This window comes from Chanodichthys erythropterus, chromosome 18, assembly GCF_024489055.1.
Source record: "Chanodichthys erythropterus isolate Z2021 chromosome 18, ASM2448905v1, whole genome shotgun sequence".
In the NCBI taxonomy this organism is placed as follows: Eukaryota; Metazoa; Chordata; class Actinopteri; order Cypriniformes; family Xenocyprididae; genus Chanodichthys; species Chanodichthys erythropterus.
Window position 1 is genome coordinate 37160468 of NC_090238.1, and position 14411 is coordinate 37174878.

Below are 14411 nucleotides of genomic sequence, written 5' to 3' on the forward strand. Positions count from 1 at the left end.
AGGGTGAGTAATAAATGACTGAAATGTCATTTTTGGGTGAACTAACCCTTTAATGGACCAGAACTAACAATGAACAGCTGTGTTTTTATTAAATCTAATGTTAAAGATTATTAAATAGTGTATTGCTTAATGCATAATGTTAGACCTTATTGTAAAGTGCTACCAAAACTATTAACTATTCTCTAAAAAAAAAAAAAAATGAGTGCGCTAGAAATAAATACAGAATACTTCATGTGCGAAACGTAGATCAGAAAATACGTTAGTTTAACTCCGATTAAAATATTTATTTTCCCAATAGTGAACATAAATATATCTTTATATACTTCTCCAAAATATGTGTTTTACTTTATTATAAATAAAGTTTAGTATCGGGAAAAATAAAGTCAGCGGCATCCGCAGCCCTCCACGACCATGTCCTGGTAGTTTTTTAAGATCACCCGCTCGTATTCGTCCAGATAGAGCAGAGAAACGGGACTCAGGTCCGTGGGAACGCAGCAGGCCCGGGGAATGTTGCTGTTCACCGAGTTCACCAGTGTCTGTACAATAGCGTGGTTGGTGGAGTTCAGGTGGTCCGCCAGCGGGAACGGACACTCGCCCTGGCAGTAAAAGGCGTGGTAGCCCGGAGGCGCGACTATCCAGTCGTTCCACCCCACGTCGCTGAAGTCCACGTAGAGGGAATGTCTCTTGCAGTTGGCTTTGTGCTTCTTCCGCTGTTTGTTCGGCCGCACCTGCCGCTTCTCACGAGAGTGCAGCACGTTCCCCTTCCCGTCGTGGCTGTAGGTCACCAACAGCGGCCTCATCTGGGGCCACGTGTCCTCCCTGTCGTGCAGGGACCGACTGACGCGGACGTGTCTTTTGGAGTCCTGGTCCGGGTGAACTATTTCCACCACGAAGCCGTGGTTGGGCCGTCCGTCTGCGGTCCACCTCGTGACGGCGGGGCTCACGTCGAAACTCTCCCACTTGCTCAAGCTGTGCTGAACCAGCCTGGTGTCCAGGAGTCTCGTGATGGGTTCCTGAAGGGAACCGGACGGTCTGATGATCTCGTGAACGTTAATGCGGTGAAATCCCGCCGAGCTGCCGTTGCTGGGAGAACTCACGACCTGCTCTCGGAAAATCCGCAGCTCCGCTGACGTCACAAACTCCTCGCCTGGGATGGAGGTCAGGTTGAAGAGGAACCGCTGAGTCGTCTTTCCACTCGAGCTTGACAGGTCCTCCGTGGATTCTGGGAAGAAAAAAAACAAAAAAAAAACGTTTGGAATGAATATGGCTGTTTGAATCAATGCCAGTTCCTCACGTCTTGTTTACACTCACTGACAGGATGTGACTTTTACTGACCTCTTACTGGACACACTGGTTTAAACACTTAAGAAATGATAACTTATCACGCTTGACACAACATGATTACTTCAGAGGTGGTAAACTTACACAAGCGACATTTCATGTCATGATTATGCATTCAACATTTACAGCACCTGCTACTTTACACTCTAAATAATACTGGGTCAAACATGGAAAACCCCAATCATTAGGTTTAAAAGTTTAATTTAAAAATTGAAAATATCATTATTTGACAAAACATTTTTTTTTTTTAGTGTAAAATGCAAATAAATAAAAAATGAAGTAGGTAGTTAGATGAGCACCTGTAACCCCTACAATAATTTATATTATATATTATATATTATATCTATATATATATCTATATATATATATATATATATATATATCTATATCTATATATCTATATCTATATATCTATATCTATATATCTATATCTATATATCTATATCTATATCTATATATATATATATATATATATATATATAAATCAATTCAGGGTGATTGGGACACTTTTGCCATTAAGATGACTTGGAAAAAGTGTCCCAATCAACCTGAATTCATATATTTTTACAATTTATATTTTATGCATTTGGCAGATGCTTTTATCCAAAGCGACTTACATTGTATTATACTATATATTTGTATGTGAGTATGTGCATGTATACAGTATATTATACACACATATACATATATATATTACATAAATATATGCATGTTGTCAACATGGGACTTTATACAAATAAACTGGCAATTCCTCAATAAACAGTCTATAGATAATGTCAACTCCTGTCAAACACGAAGGATAAAGCAGATAAGAATGGAAAGAAGGAATTTAGAGCAGGAGGAGAGGGAGAATTCGTGAAGTAAACACTTGCTTACCATCATGGTGGAAGCTCCTGATAGTATTCGCGCGGCTGGCAGATCTTTCCGAGCCTTTCCCTAAGGAACCCTTGGGTCTGTTGCTGTTGTTCTGCTCCGCGTTCACCGAGTGCATCGAGTACAAGTCCATCATGTATTGCGGAACAACCGCAGACCTGCTGGGACTGGGTCTGTGTTTGAGTCCAAACATGCTCAGAAGTCGAAGTTCAAACGCGTGTAAGACATCCTGAGACAGAGAGGACCGGCCGATCTGAGGTACGAGTCCGCGGGAACCTCCAAAGAACACCTGAGTGACCATCAGAACCATCAGAGCGCCAACGGACGAGACCATGATCACTCTAAAGCTGACAGATCAGAGACGAACGAGATCAGATGGGCTCAGGCCAGGAGATGGGACCATATTCCGTGTTTGAGTGAGCCATTGTGAGAGTTTGGAGGATCCTTCGTGCATCAAAGCCACCTTAAGAGCCGCTTTAAGGAGGAACGCAAACCTGCGCTAGATCCATCTGGATAGGAGAAGGTCCATGAGTCGAAGCCTGTCATAATACTAGATTTGCGCTGTTCGTAAAATAACACAAAGTGTAAAACTCCGAGTAATAAACCTAACAGTTAGGGAAATGCGATCGGTAGTCTAAATAAGATGGTTTCACACATCAGCAATGCTCCTAAATCGAGCTCAAACAAGTGCAGGTCCTTCAGATAAAGTCCAGTTTAAACTCCACACGCGCAGCTGATCTTCTGTTCATGGCACGTGAGATGATCAATGCAGTCTGCTGGGGTCTTCATATAATTCCCCGTTTCACGGTGTTCCATCTTTGAGATCGCCAAAAAGCTGTTTATCTGCAGAAAAAAGTGGAAGACTTTAACGGGAACGCCCGCCTCTTTTTACACATATTCTATCGACACTGCAGAAGACAAGCTGTGGCTGCTGTGACAGATGTGAAACTCCACTTCATTGACAAAACAAAAAGTTTCTTCTTTTGCGAAGAGCGGAACGAGTCGCTGCGAGAGTTTGGATACGTGTGTCCTTTACGCGCAGTGCGCAAGTGTGCAACAGCCTCTCTCTCTCGCGCGCGCGCTCTCTCTCTCTCCTCGTGTGTCTTTTTGTTTAACTCTCTGATGTCATGACAGAATTCATCACCTTTGGACATCAAGGGGTCCATGTGGTCAAATGCTCGTTTGGAGAGCTCAGACATCTAATTAAATAAGAGGGGGGAAAATATGGGAAGTTCCAGATTTACTACATTACTGCTTATTAAATTTAATACAACATATGGCATTAAATCTCTTTTGGGCATTTTAATTAGTCATCACTCTATCAACTAATGTCACTAACGATATATTTAGATCTCAAATACAAAAAGTAGTAAAAAAAAAAAAAAAAAAAAAAAAATTTCACTCACTAACTAGCGCTCATATTCAGAGCCAGTGCGCCTACTTGTGGAGAACAGAAGCAACGACGTTTTATGTGAAGTAGGAAGTAAGACCGGGGCTAGTTGTCACATTTTACATTCATTGCCCCAAAATAAATCTGAAAAAGGTGTATAATATATATATATATATATATATATATATATATATATATATATATAAATAATATACATGTATAGTTTAAAACAGTTTATGAGCAGTTCTATACAGTTTATGATATATACTGTATATAGTTTTAATGCATATCAAACAGTTTAGAATTATACACTCTAAAAAATCCTGGGTTAAAAACAACCCAAGTTGTGTTGAAAATGGACAAACCCAGCAATTGGGTTGTTTTAACCCAGCGGTTGGGTTAAATGTTTGCCCAACCTGCTGGGTAGTTTTATTTAACTCAACTATTGTTTAAAAATTACTGTATTGCTTAATTAAAATGAACCCAAAGTATGTTGGAAATGAACATTAATGTTCAATGAATAATTATTAAACAATAAACATTAAATTGCTTATTAATACATTTATATTAATAAAATATTAAAGCTTATTAATAAACATTCACCTTTTGTCTATTATTGTTGCCTCTAATTGCATCTGGTTTTTAATTTCCCAACTATTTTGGGTTCATTTTAAGCTAGCCATATAGCAATTTTTAAACAATAGTTGAGTTAAAAAAAAAAAAAAAAAAAACACCCAGCAGGTGGGCAAACATTTAACCCAACCACTGAGTTTGTCCATTTTCAACCCAACTTGGGTTGTTTTTAACCCAGCATATTTTAGAGTATATATGAAAATGCATAAGTACATAGATTGTGCATTTACTTATTTACATGATACTACAAAAATATTTCGGTTTGGATTGGAAGTTCACCAAAAAATTCTAATTTAAGACTGGGAATTTAATTTGTCCTCATAAGAATATTTCAAACAGATTCTAATCCAGGTCTAATAAACCAATAAACATTAACATGCCTCTGGTCTAATATATTAAACACCATTCAAACCATGTTTGAGGGGAAAAAAAGCAATTTATTATAAAACAAAGTTTATTTTGAACATGTAACAGCTCAGTCTGCCTGTAAAACATTCTCCCACACTGTCCTCAATGCCTAAAAACCAGTTAAACTTACTCTAAAGCACCATTAACCATTTTAATCAGTGTTTGAGAAAGATGTGAGTTCATCTGCATCCACACTCATCCACCACCATGTCTTCATAATGTCTGAGCACCACATTATCGTTATTGTCATAATAGAGCATGGAGATGGGGGACAGTTTGATGGGAACGCAGCAGGGCTGAGGCGTCCCTTTCGGATCGAACGAGTGAACCAGCGTCTGCAGGATTGCGTGATTGGTTCCATTCAAGCTCTCGCTCAGAGGGAATGGACACTCGCCATGGCAGTAATTGGCTAAATATCCCTGAGGTGCAATGATCCAGTCCTGCCAACCCACGTCTTTGAAGTCGATGTAAAGCCTCCGGGGTTTGCACACGTTACTGGGGGTCACGGGTAAGTAATACGCCGCGCTTCTCTTTCTTCTGGACCTGCACTGAAGCGGGTTCAACGACACCACCACCAGAGACGTGTGCAACTCTGGGATTTGGGCGCTCTTCACAAATGCGTGCTCCTGAAGCATGTTGCTCAAATGCGTGAGCTGCATCTCAAGTTGCATCCCGTAGTTCTTACCTGGTTTCCTCCAGGATTCAGCCAGGTCGGTCAGATTAACCAGCACTGAAGCGTGCGCACCAGGCCCGAGCGACTGAGACAGGAGTAATTTACGGCTGGACTCGTGCGTCACTCCCTTCAGCGTGGTTCTTAAAACCCTGTACAGGTCCACGCTGAACACGTGCTGTCCCAGGTGAGCCAGGTCCTGTTTGAACTTCATTTCCAGCTGGGCGAAGGAGAGTTGCTCAACATCCTCCAGCACCGACATGTTGAAAAACAGATGCTTTCGCACACAGTTAAAGCAGTGGACGGCCGGAGCAGATATCAGACTACCTGTTTGGGGGCAAAACAACCATTGTGTTATGTGCATGAGGGTCATTCCTGCTCTAGAGAAACTTGAGTTTGGTAACAAAGTGTGAAAAAAAAAAATAACATCACCACTCTCTTCAAAGAAATGGTTCTAAATGGAACCTTAAAGGGTTCTGTCAGGTGTTTCTTAATATATAGAACCTTTCAGGGGTTCCATCATGGGAGCATTTTATGGATTTACTTTTGATTTTATTAAATTTTGACAGATCATAAATGTACTTTATCACTAGAAAAAGTTGAAATAACCTGTGAAAAACATTATGCAATCATTTAATCATTTCTCCTTGTATAGAACTCTAGAGTTCTATATACAATTCCATTGAACTTTTTACCAGTTTATTGATTACATTAAGAATTGCAAACTTTTTTTTTTTTTTTTTTTTTTAAGTGGTGTTTTTTTGTATGTAAGTTTTCTGAATTGTTTAAATGTGCAAATGAGGCATTATCAGATTAACCCTCTGGTATTGTTAATTTCAGGGTCACACTTGTGTTGTTCGCAGTCAAAAGTGACAGAACACCTGAAATGTAAAATCAATGTAATATATATTTTTTTATATTTTCTTTTTTATTTTGTATTTCGAGAGAACTTCATGGTACTAAGTAATATTTATGCAATAATTTTGATTGATTTTTCCCATTGAAAATACAATTTTTTTTAAATTATTTTTCAATTAAAGCAGTATTTCATTTTGAAATAGAGAAAATGTCTTTAAAATCCAATTTTTGAAGGAAGATTAGCGCCATCTGGTGGGAGTAAAAAAAGAAAAACATCTGTAATGATGTGGTGTAACCACTAGATTCCTCTATAGCTCTATATAAAAAACTAATAAATTCTCTGTTTTTTTTTAGACAAATACGTATTTTTTATCAAGTTGTGGATTTGGTTATATTTAGACATTCTCAAAGACTTAAAAAAATAAAAAAAACTGATTTGTTGATTTGAAGTGTCAGTTTTTGCATTATTTTACTAGTCAAACCTGAACACAGAGTAAGACATTTTTGTAACATAATATCAAAAATCTAACAAAAATGAACAGGAATGCTTAACCTGATTTCAACCTCTTATTTGAGTCTCAATTTTGCCATATTGTTACAGCCATATTATTATTTTGCACTCGATATGCTAAGAGTTTCACCCCTTCATTGCTGTGCACTTTTTTTCAGCATCGCAGCTGATTTGTAGGTTGTACACACAAATTCTCTGTACTTTCATATATTTGCTAGAGCTGCACGATTCTGGATAAATTGGTTTAAAATAGAGATCACGATTCTGAAATACTTGTTTCATTACTGGATGAATCAGTGTTTTGAACAAATCTTTTGAACAAATGACTCAATGATGAATACAGTTTTTAACAGTCACTTGTCACCACCCAGTGGTGTAAGATGTAATTGATACAGCCATTATTTGAAGCACCAAGTTAGTTTCAAAAGGTGTTTTGTGCTATTTTGATCACTATTGTAGACATCAGTGTTTATATCTTAACTTTAACCTTTTATCTCAATACTTTTGTGATAACTTGAATAATTGTAACAGAACAGCGTGGCAGAACGAACACCGATTTTAATGTTCCGGTGTGATTTTGTCAAATGTTTAACAGACACGGGTGAATCGTTATCATTATAAAATAAGATCACATGGTTGTTTGAATCAAGATCACAATCTTTTTACGATTAATCGTGCAGCTCTGATATTTCCCATTCATTTCCTAAGGCAGAACAAAACAAGTGACTTTTTTTTACGACCATTTAGCTTTTTTTAAATTTTTTTTTATTTTTGTGTTCACATAGCGACTGCCGCAAAAGTCACCAAGTTTCTTACCATTCCGATGAAGCGATTTTTTAAATTTCAAGAACAGAAATCTGAACACCAGATAATGGCAGGTTCAAAATAGCTTTTTTGTTTTGATATTATAGTTAAAGGTTTTAAAAAAAATTTGATCTCTTTATTGCTCTGTAAATTTTCACCATGTTTTTAGGAATAAACTGTTATATATAAATAGATCAACTAAAGTTTGGTGTATGTACTGTCGAAAAAACTCAGAGCCTTTAAATTTATGTGTTGTAATTGAAATCCACAGACAGAAAGTGCAATAAAATAAACACTTTAAAGTATATTTCAGATTTCTGCTTTCCACTAATCTGAAAAGCCAAATAGCTCAAAATCTTAAAACTGACCCTTGCATGGAAAAAATGTAGTGTTGTTTCTATAAAAGAGTGTAAAAGACCTTAAAGTCTTTGATTACACCAACTTTAATTTTCACAATAAGACACTGCTAATACTTAATGACCATAATGATGTCACTTCCTGGAGAACGGCGTCATAAAGGAAGTTAAAGATGTTACAAAAGACTAACATGATGGAAAAAACTAAAACAGATTACAATGATTCCCTAGAAAACATTTTTTGAAACACTTTGATTAGAGAAAGGGGAAATAAAACTTAATTTTAAATCAATTCTGAAAATTGCCCTCTTGAAAAAACAAATTAAGACATAATCATGGGGGTATAATATACTGCACAGTAAGACTGAAGGCCTCACCTTGATCCTGGATGAACCTCACAATGTTTCCTCGGACTCCGTACTCGGACACCAGGCACGGGTCGCTGTGGGAAGTCGAGGTCTGTTTTGTGCTCTTCTTGAACATCTTCCACAGCAGAGAGGGCACCGGAGCATGATGGGACGGTTTGGGTCGACTTGAGAGACCCATGGAGCTTAAAAACAGCTTTTCTTGAACATTAACATCTTCTGTGCTTATAAAAGAAGGAGAACAGAGACTTAACATTAAAAACAAGACATTGAGAGTCACACACACCATCATTAACCGAGCAGCACAGTCAAACAGAGCTCCCGGCCGGACGGAGCCTTTTAAACAGCCACTGATCACATTCAGATGGCCAGACGGCTGAAGATTGACACCTGTGAGCTGATTGGTGGAGATAACGACATGACTGATGGAGTGTGGGGGTGATTGCATTGATATGCAAATTAGCTGCAATTGGCCTTTGATGTTTAAAAGGATCAGATTGAGATACTGCCACAAAGATCTACATTGTTTCATAGATTATTTTGACTTCTTAAATATTTTATTTATATACAAAATGTATTTTTTATTATTTACTTTCATTTATAAATAGGCCAATATATATCAATTTTTACTCATTTTTATGGTATACATATAAAAAACACATTTCACAAATAGCACAAGCCATATACAAAAGTGAAAAGACTAAACAAATAAATGTGACTTTTTTTAACCACTGATTATTGAGATATTGTGTTTCATCTAATTTATGGTTTGTATTTTGATGTGTAATTTAATAATCAACTCTTAAAATCGCCAGACTAAAAGACAGAAGTGAGTCAACAGTCGTCATACGGTAAGATTACAGAGATATATGATGAATGTGGAGCAGCTCAGATCATTTTATCTTGAGGAAATTCATGAGAAATCTTTGTGTTTAGATCAACATCTCTGGTTTTGATTGCAGCTCAATTCTGGGCATGATGTGAGAATTGACTTCTAAAACTCTGGAGGAAATATTAAAGAGATCTATTTGTCTTTTTCATTAAGGATTGTTCTTGACCTCTGAATGTTTTATGATGTTGGATTTATGATCTGTCCACAGAAATCATTTTCACACTCATCAGACAGAAACACTGCCTCTGTCCGTCTGTGCAGCATCACTCCTGCTCTTCATCAGACACATTCCTACAGTCATCGGTGAAGATGAGGCACTATCCACTGATCCATCAGGACGTCACTGATAACAGGATCCTGGATGAACTCTGGGGCGGCAGTCCGTCTGAACTTTACCAGTGACACATGGAGAAGTGAGCGGTGAACACAGACAAGACAATAAATAAATAAATAATATAAAATAAAACAGAAATGGAGTAGTGAGCTGTAAACTGAGACCAAACAAACAAAAAATAAATACAAATAAAATAAAACAAAACAAAATGAAGTAGTGAGCAATGAACAGAGATAAAATAAAAATGGGAATTTTTATTATTAAAAATAGATGATGATTATGATGATGATTATTAAGAATAACAATCACAATAATAATTATAATATATTTACAAAAAATAAATATGGGAATAAAATGTCAAGCTTTAGAATGATGATGATGATGATGATGATGATGATGATTATTACTATTAAGAATAATAATAATAAAACAATGATAATAAACTAAAACAATAATACTATAATAATAATAATAATATAAACAATAAAGTAATAATAAAATAAAACAATAATAATTAAAATAATAATAATAATAATTATTATTATTATTATTAAGAATAATAATCACAATAATAATTATAATATATTTACAACATAAAATAAAATATGTATTTTATTATAAAATATTTATATTTTATATTATATTATGTATATTTCATAATAATATATGTACAATATATTTGACATTATATAAAATAAAATAAAATATGGGAATGAAATGTCAAGCTTTGGAAATAGTTATTTTCAAAAAAATTATCATAATAATATTTACAAAAATAAAAAATATAATAAATATTTATATTTGTATTTTATATTATAATATGCATATTTGATAAAATATATTTAAAATGTATTTGATATGTCAAATGTAGATGACAACATACATTTGCAAAATAAAACAAATATGTGAATGAAATGTCAAGCTTTAGAAATATTTATTTCCAAAAAAAAAAAAAAGTAATAATATAAATAATAATATTAATATTTCCAAAAAATATATAATAAAAAGATTAGGATTTTAAGATTTTAAAATATATTATATTTTATTATAAAATATAAATACAAGTATAAATAAAAATAAATATTAATATAAAGTTACTGCTTACCTTTTGAAATAGCCTTTGTGTATCTATTATAAGGCTTTAGAACAGCATATATCTCACAAGACAAAAGACAAAAACACGTATATGCTAAATACATGACATGCAAAATGCTAATGCTGAAGAAACAGTTAGATGTACGGTGTGAGGTTACAGTGCGAGCATTGTCACTGGAAACACAATATTGTGTGTGGTCTAGTCAGGATATGAAATACGGCCGTTTGAATAACATGACATTGTGTTCACCCCTTCATTCATCACAAACACACGTTGTGCTCTGAGGTTTCCCTCCTGATCTTCAGTTTCACACACACAGGACACAGAGAAGCTGTGGTCCACGGAGCGGAGGAGAATATCCCTCAGACTGATGTAAAACACCGTCATGATGTTTTTCAAACCTCATGTTTCACTTGATATGAAAATATATTCTGTGTAATGGGGAATTTGAGCGAATTAAGCCACAGAAAGCTCATCTTTCACTGTTTACCTTCCCCTTCAAATTATGACTGTCACCCACATCTCCCGAGAGGTCAAGTATGAGTTATACTGTTATATATATATATATATGAGTTATACTGTAATGAGTTATACTCATCATATTATATATATATATATACTACCAGTCAAAAGTTTGGAAACATTACTATTTTTAATGTTTTCGAACAAAGTCTCTTATGCTCATTAAGGCTGCATTTATTTACAGAAAAAACAACAGCAATAATAATAATATTGTGAAATATTATTACAATTTAAAATAACTTATATTTGAACATATTTAAAATGCAATTTATTTCTGTGATCAAAGCTGAATTACTCCAGTCTTCAGTGTCACATGATCCTTCAGAAATCATTCTGATATGCTGATTTATTATCAATATTGGAAACAGTTGTGCTGCTTAATATTATTTTATAACCTGTGATACTTTTTCAGGATTCTTTGATGAAAAAAAGTTTTTAAAAAATATCAGCATTTATTCAAAATAGAAATCTTTTGTAACAATATACACTACCGTTCAAAAGTTTGGGTCAGTAATTTTTTTTTTTTAAAGGAATTAATACTTTTATTCAGCATGGATGTGTAAATTGATAAAAAGTGATAGTAAAGATTTATATTGATAGAAAAGATTTATATTTTGAATAAATGCTGTTCTTTTTAACCTTTTATTCATCAAAGGATCCTGAAAAAGTATCACAGGTTATAAAATAATATTAAACAGCACAACTGTTTCCAACATTGATAATAAATCATCATATCAGAATGATTTCTGAAGGATCATGTGACACTGAAGACTGGAGTAATGATGCTGAAAATTAATTCAATTATATTTTAAAGTATATTAAAATAGAAAACCATAATTTTAAATTGTAATAATATTTCACAATATTATTGTTTTTTTCTGTATTTATTATGAAATGAATGCAGCCTTAATGAGCATAAGAGACTGTTCAAAAACATAAAAAATAGTAATGCATCCAAACTTTTGACTGGTATTATATATATGATTCTTTAGAGGCCATGAGGATTAATTATGCCTTTTTCTTTATCTATAAATCTGGGTAATTTAACTACTCTTTTGTCTGTAAATAACATGTGCGTAGGGAAAATAGACTGGTCTAACTCGACTGAGGAGGATCTTAAAGTGCACTGTGTTCAACACACTGTTGAGTAATACTGATTTACCAAAAGACACAGCTGTACGCTGTGATATTAAAGAACCCACAATATGCTATTGAGTTACGTTCCCTCATATGATAATATTGTGGAGTCCCTTTTTGCCTCAAGCAGGCCTCTGAACAAGATCAAGACGTATAAAGCCAAGCCAGGGTGGAATGAGGGCTTTAAAGGGCTTTAAAGCTTGGGTTGAGTCCCTTATTTGAATATAAGAAACTGGGAAATGCAAATTTTAAATATGCCCTATGTTGTTTCATTAAGAGGAATAAAAATACAGGTCTGACTCAAAACTGCAAAATAATAAACCAAATGATTTCTGGAAAGAAATCAAAAGAATGAATAAAAGTAAAAATCTGATTGATGGTGTAAGTGGGTCAGAAGGAATTACTCAGTTGTGGCAAAAACTTTATGAGCTGTTTAACTGTGTTTAAAGTAACTCCTTTGTGGTGGGCAACATTGATAATAATTCTCTCCACGAGAAGTCTATGATGCAAAAAGATAATTAAGATATCTGTGGAACATTTAAAATTTGCAAGTAGAAAACTCTGTCCTTTGCTTGCTATTTGTTTTTACTGAGTTTTTAGTTCATAGTATTTTACCTGAGTCCATCTTATCTGTTATGATAGTGCCTATTATTTAAGGGTTAGTTCACCCAAAAATGACATTTCTGTCATTAATTACTCATCATCATGTCATTTCACACCCATAAGACCTTGGTTCATCTTCAAAGAACAAATTAAGATATTGTTGCTGAAATCTGATGGCTCAGTGAGGCCTTCATTGACAGCAAGATAATTAACACATTCAATGCCCAGAAAGCTGCTAAAGACATATGTAAAACAGATCATGTGACTACAGTGGTTCAACCTTGATGTTATGAAGCGACGAGAATACTTTTTGTGTGCCAAAAAAACAAAATAATTACTTTTGAACAATATCTAGTGATGGACGATTTCAAAACACTGTTTCATGAAGCTTTAAAACTTTACGAATCTTTTGTTTCGAATCAGTAGTTCAGATCACGTATCAAACTGCCAAAGTCACGTGAACTATTGAAATTTTGAAACACTTATGATGTAACAAAGCGTCGTTTGCTGAAATCACGTGACTTTAGCAGTTTGATACACACGATTCAAAACAAAAGATTCGAAAAACAAAATGTAGCTTTCTCCATTGTTGTCACATGATCTCATTTTATTACATTCTTGTTGCATCTATCATCTCTGAAATAAATATTGTTATTTTGCCGTTTTAAACAAGTTACATGATTGCGGAGCCCACCATCTTTTTACCATACGTTTTTCTGATCCCTAGTCTCATGATCTGGTTCGTGTTATATAGGTTTCTCTATGTTAGAAATATGGAAGCTTGTTTGCGCCATGGAATAAAAAAGGCAATTGCGACTTTTTATCTCACAATTCTGACTTTTTTTCTCTTTGAATCCTGAATTGGTACTTTTTTTCTCAGAACTGCATGATAGAAACTCAAAATTCTGAGAAAAAAGTATTTTTTTCCTCAGAATTGGACTTTATAACTCGCTATTGCAAATTTTATATCTCACAACTCTGATAAGTAAGAATTGTGAGATATACACTCACAATTGCGAGAAAAAAGTCATAATTGTACGTTTATATCACGCAATTCAGAATTGTGAGATAAAAAGTTGCAATTATCTTTTAAAACGCTTTATTCCGTGGTGAAAACAAGCTTCCATACACAAACCCGATTCCAAAAAAAGTTGGGACACTGTACAAATTGTGAATAAAAAAGGAATGCAATAATTTACAAATCTCATAAACTTATATTTTATTCACAATAGAATATAGATTACATTTTGAAATGTCATGCCAAATATCGGCTCATTTTGGATTTCATGAGAGCTACACATTCCAAAAAAGTTGGGACAGGTAGCAATAAGAGGCCGGAAAAGTTAAATGTACATATAAGGAACAGCTGGAGGACCAATTTGCAACTTATTAGGTCAATTGGCAACATGATTGGGTATAAAAAGAGCCTCAGAAGTCAAGATGGGCAGAGGATCACCAATTCCCCCAATGTTGCGGCCAAAAATAGTGGAGCAATATCAGAAAGGAGTTTCTCAGATAAATATTGCAAAGAGTTTGAAGTTATCATCATCTACAGTGCATAATATCATCCAAAGATTCAGAGAATCTGGAACAATCTCTGTGTAAGGCTCAAGGCCGG

General features: G+C 34.7%; 2 protein-coding genes across 3 annotated transcripts; both read right to left on the reverse strand.

Moving 5' to 3' along the window:
• Positions 1-274: 274 nt before the first annotated feature.
• bmp2a (bone morphogenetic protein 2a) lies at positions 275-3263 on the reverse strand. The gene is made up of 2 exons (XM_067367014.1): positions 2218-3263; positions 275-1222 (listed from the first exon to the last, which is right to left on the reverse strand). Exons 1-2 carry the CDS (start codon positions 2546-2548, stop codon positions 384-386), a joined length of 1170 nt encoding a protein of 389 aa, XP_067223115.1. The 5' UTR covers positions 2549-3263; the 3' UTR covers positions 275-383.
• Positions 3264-4669: 1406 nt separating this feature from the next.
• On the reverse strand, positions 4670-9315 carry gdf3 (growth differentiation factor 3). Of its 2 annotated transcripts, XM_067368150.1 has the most exons (3): positions 9268-9315; positions 8222-8433; positions 4670-5642 (listed from the first exon to the last, which is right to left on the reverse strand). In XM_067368150.1, exons 2-3 carry the CDS (start codon positions 8388-8390, stop codon positions 4825-4827), a joined length of 987 nt encoding a protein of 328 aa, XP_067224251.1. In that variant the 5' UTR covers positions 8391-8433; positions 9268-9315; the 3' UTR covers positions 4670-4824. The 2 variants fall into 2 exon arrangements, with proteins under 2 accessions (XP_067224251.1, XP_067224250.1); XM_067368149.1 differs by lacking the exon at positions 9268-9315 and having other exon boundaries at positions 8222-8483.
• Positions 9316-14411: the final 5096 nt, after the last annotated feature.